This window comes from Apis dorsata, unplaced genomic scaffold (assembly GCF_000469605.1).
Source record: "Apis dorsata unplaced genomic scaffold, Apis dorsata 1.3 scaffold_376, whole genome shotgun sequence".
NCBI lineage: Eukaryota > Metazoa > Arthropoda > Insecta > Hymenoptera > Apidae > Apis > Apis dorsata.
In genome coordinates, this window is record NW_006263639.1 from 914,228 (window position 1) to 917,684 (window position 3,457).

Consider the following 3,457-nt stretch of genomic DNA (forward strand, 5'->3'; position numbering starts at 1 on the left):
TTTGCAATTATAAAAACCAACATTTGTGGATATGTCACGACATATATATATTTCACATCCAATATAATCCGTATAGAATATCAGTTTTCACCCTGCTTTGATATTTTTCATATTCTTACGTTGAATACCGAAACCTTGCAATTTGTCATATTATATTTTTTAAACAGCATCGTATTTATAGTGTGGTGTGAAAGACATTATTTCATAATTATCCTGTGTAATTTAATATATAAGCGAGACTTTATTACAAAACAGCGTTAAACTTTTATGAATGTGACCAGTGTGTTAGATTCTTTTATTTTTTACTTATGATAAATTTGATGATAAATTTGTTAGCTTATAAGAAATTTAATATGTATATATATATATGTGTGTATATGTATATACATATTGAATAACAAGTTATACGATATTCATGAATTGAATGAATTCGCTAAAGTTTGTTCAAAATTTATTGATTATTCAATATTATTTTTTTGAGATAAATTAAAGCATATTTTCTTTTTCAAACTTATGAAATGTATCAATTATTTTCATATATATTTACGACAAAGCTTAAGTTTACATTATGTCTTTATATTTATGTTTTTCATTTTCAAAATAAACAATATAGTGGAATAAATATTACATGCTATAATAAGAGATTTTTTTTCTTCAATGATTTTGATCAATTAATTGATCTTGGACAAACTATAGCTTATAATACACGAATGTATCTGAATTTGAAATGTTTGAAAAATTGAATGCCTTTGCATTGATGCGGATGAATATGACAATAGCACATGATATGAATTATATTAAGAGTTTTCATTCTGGCCTCCAAAAAACTGTACTGAACTGTACGATATCGTGGGTGTTCATGCGTTCTACCTGTATGGTCGCATTGTTACTACAGATTCTAAAGATTCTCAATAGACAGCTAACAATAGAAATAAATTGTGGTTCATTGACCAAAAGAACAAGCATCAAATGAAGCATTAACAATTAATAAAAATATGGAAGAAGGTATACTGCATTCGTTCATCGGTTTTAATTATTTCCAACTATGAAATGTGTATTTTCATGTTTTCTTTTATCGAGAGGGTAAATCATATATTATGTATATACAAATAAAAATTTGCATTTTCATTGATAGTTGGGTCTTCCAAAGACATCCAGCGATTAGAGAGCCATTCGTATGATGTTTCAGAAAAGTACAACAAAAGTTACAACGGGAGATATAGTTCGAAGAGAATTTTTTATTTCGCACAAAAAAGAAAATTTGTAAAAGATTCATTTGTCTTATGTCATTATTTTTCCATTTAATCTCCAATGTTATACTTTACTGCCAAACGCTAATAAAATCGTGATATTCGTTCAAATTTACATCTCTGTATTTATTTCTACTAAAATTTCTCACTAAAATTCTTCATTACCTCATTTTCAGTTGATGAATAATCATTAGAAACATTAGAGTAGTTAATAGTAGTATCAGAATTACTGTTTCGTTGCATTATTTCGTTTTTAAATATTGCTACAAATTCATCTCTATGTTCACTATTAGATAAAGATTGTATATCTTCCGGTATTCTAGGTAAGACTAATAATTTTTCTCTAGTTTCTAAGTGATGTTCGATGCACGACGGTGCCTGAGACATGTCAATTTTATTTTTTTTAATTCGCTTAAATATCGTAAAAGGATGGACATGTTCCTGTTTCGAATTTTTGGAATTTTTCAATCGACTTCTTATCACTATACTTCTACGAGTATAATAAGGTTGTTCGAAACCATTTTTCAACAATTGTCGAAATTGATTATTAACGGAACCCGTAATAAGCAAATAATTCTTCTTTTCTTCATCCACAATTATAGAATGTTTCACTAAACGCACATTATCACACTGTTCACCGACCGAAATACGATTTCCGTCGGAAGTGTCGCATTTGTGATCGCTATAAGCATTCGAAGGAAGTAAAATCCAATCGTCTTTCTGAGATTTTTTATTTTTATTTCTGGTAATTTGTCGATTCGAATGCTGTATATTTTTATCGTGAGTGTTACTTGACAATTTGTGGAAATGAAAATTCGATAGAATGTCGTAGAAATTTGGTATATTTTTTAACAACGAATTGAATGATGCGAATCGATTCTCAATCCTAGAGAATATCACAGAAATAATATTATTTTCCATTCTTGAAATACTATGATAAGAACTACTTCTATCGCAAACGATCTTGGAGGAATTCGATTCTTTTTCATGGACTGTATTGTCTGAGATATTAGTTTCTGTTGCTTCTGCTATCTTTTGATGTGCATACTTCAATGGTGGAAATTGCTTGAGTCCATTTACCCTTTTCTCGTCTACAAATCGTAATGATTGCTTGTATTTTTAATAATTTTTTATACTATTTAAAATATAAAAAGTGTAATAAAATTAATTCGAATATAAAATTATTATATTTAAAATCAATATATTATAAGCTGTTTAAATATTTTATATTATTAACTTTTTATATCTATATATTATTTTAACATCCTATTTTAATAAATATAATACGTTCTAGAATGCAGAAGATATTTATCATAATATTTACTTACCATTTATTCGACAATTCTTTGGAAACATTTTTTCAGCAATTGTACATTTTTCAAATTTATTGCTCATTTCGATACTCGTAGAGACTGTTGGGACTATTGATTCGCATTTTTGACTACCAGATACAATCGAGCAATTTTCTTTCTTTGAAAGAAAATATACATCATCGTCTTCAGTTTCATTTTCTTTGCTAATATCCTTCAATGAATCACATTCAACGTTTTCTTTGCATCGATTTTCAGTCGTTTGAACCGAATAATCTTTAATATCCCATCCGTAAAAATCGCCAAAATTTTTATCATATTTTATGTGGGTCATTGTAGAAACGAACTGTACATTTTTTTTCTTTGCATTTTTCTTTGTTTTTTCGAATTCGTTATGTTCATCTTTTTCAATTTCATCATCTTTTGCAACTTCATCATCTTTTGCAATTTCATCATCTTTTGCAACTTCATCATCTTTTGCGTTTTCTTTGTCTGGAGTGTACGTAGAAAACGAAATTGATTTTTTTAATTTTTCCAGTTTTTTGAAAGGGAAATAAGGAAATTTTATCTTTTCAACTGATTCATCTTTAATTGAAACATCAGTATCATCTTTTTCTAAATTTTCTAATTCTAATTTTGTACGATCCGATGTAAATTCTTTCTTTCTTTTACTTTCTTTTTTTCTTTCCTTGATTACATGAAATATCTTCTTTTTATTATCCTCGTCACTTTCTTCTGGTTCCATAATGTATGTATAATCAAGCATTTTCTTCTTTAACATATCAGTTTCACTGATTTCTTTGATTGGTTCATCTTTAATTGCAACATCTGTATCATCTTTTTCTATGCTTTCTAATTCTAATTTTGGTTCCGATGTAACTTTTTTCGTTTTTTGAC

General features: G+C 27.6%; 1 protein-coding gene across 1 annotated transcript in view; it reads right to left on the reverse strand.

Moving 5' to 3' along the window:
* Nucleotides 1-644: 644 nt before the first annotated feature.
* Nucleotides 645-3,457, reverse strand: part of LOC102676009 (myb-like protein X) — a 9,916-nt gene continuing 7,103 nt past the window's right edge. The window contains exons 3-4 of the mRNA XM_031511991.1: nt 2,579-3,457; nt 645-2,341 (exon numbers count right to left, since the gene is read on the reverse strand). The exon at nt 2,579-3,457 is cut by the window's right edge and continues 2,551 nt beyond it. Of these exons, the coding sequence (XP_031367851.1) occupies nt 1,386-2,341; nt 2,579-3,457 (1,835 nt within the window). The 3' untranslated portion in view covers nt 645-1,385. The remainder of the gene's footprint in view (nt 2,342-2,578) is intronic.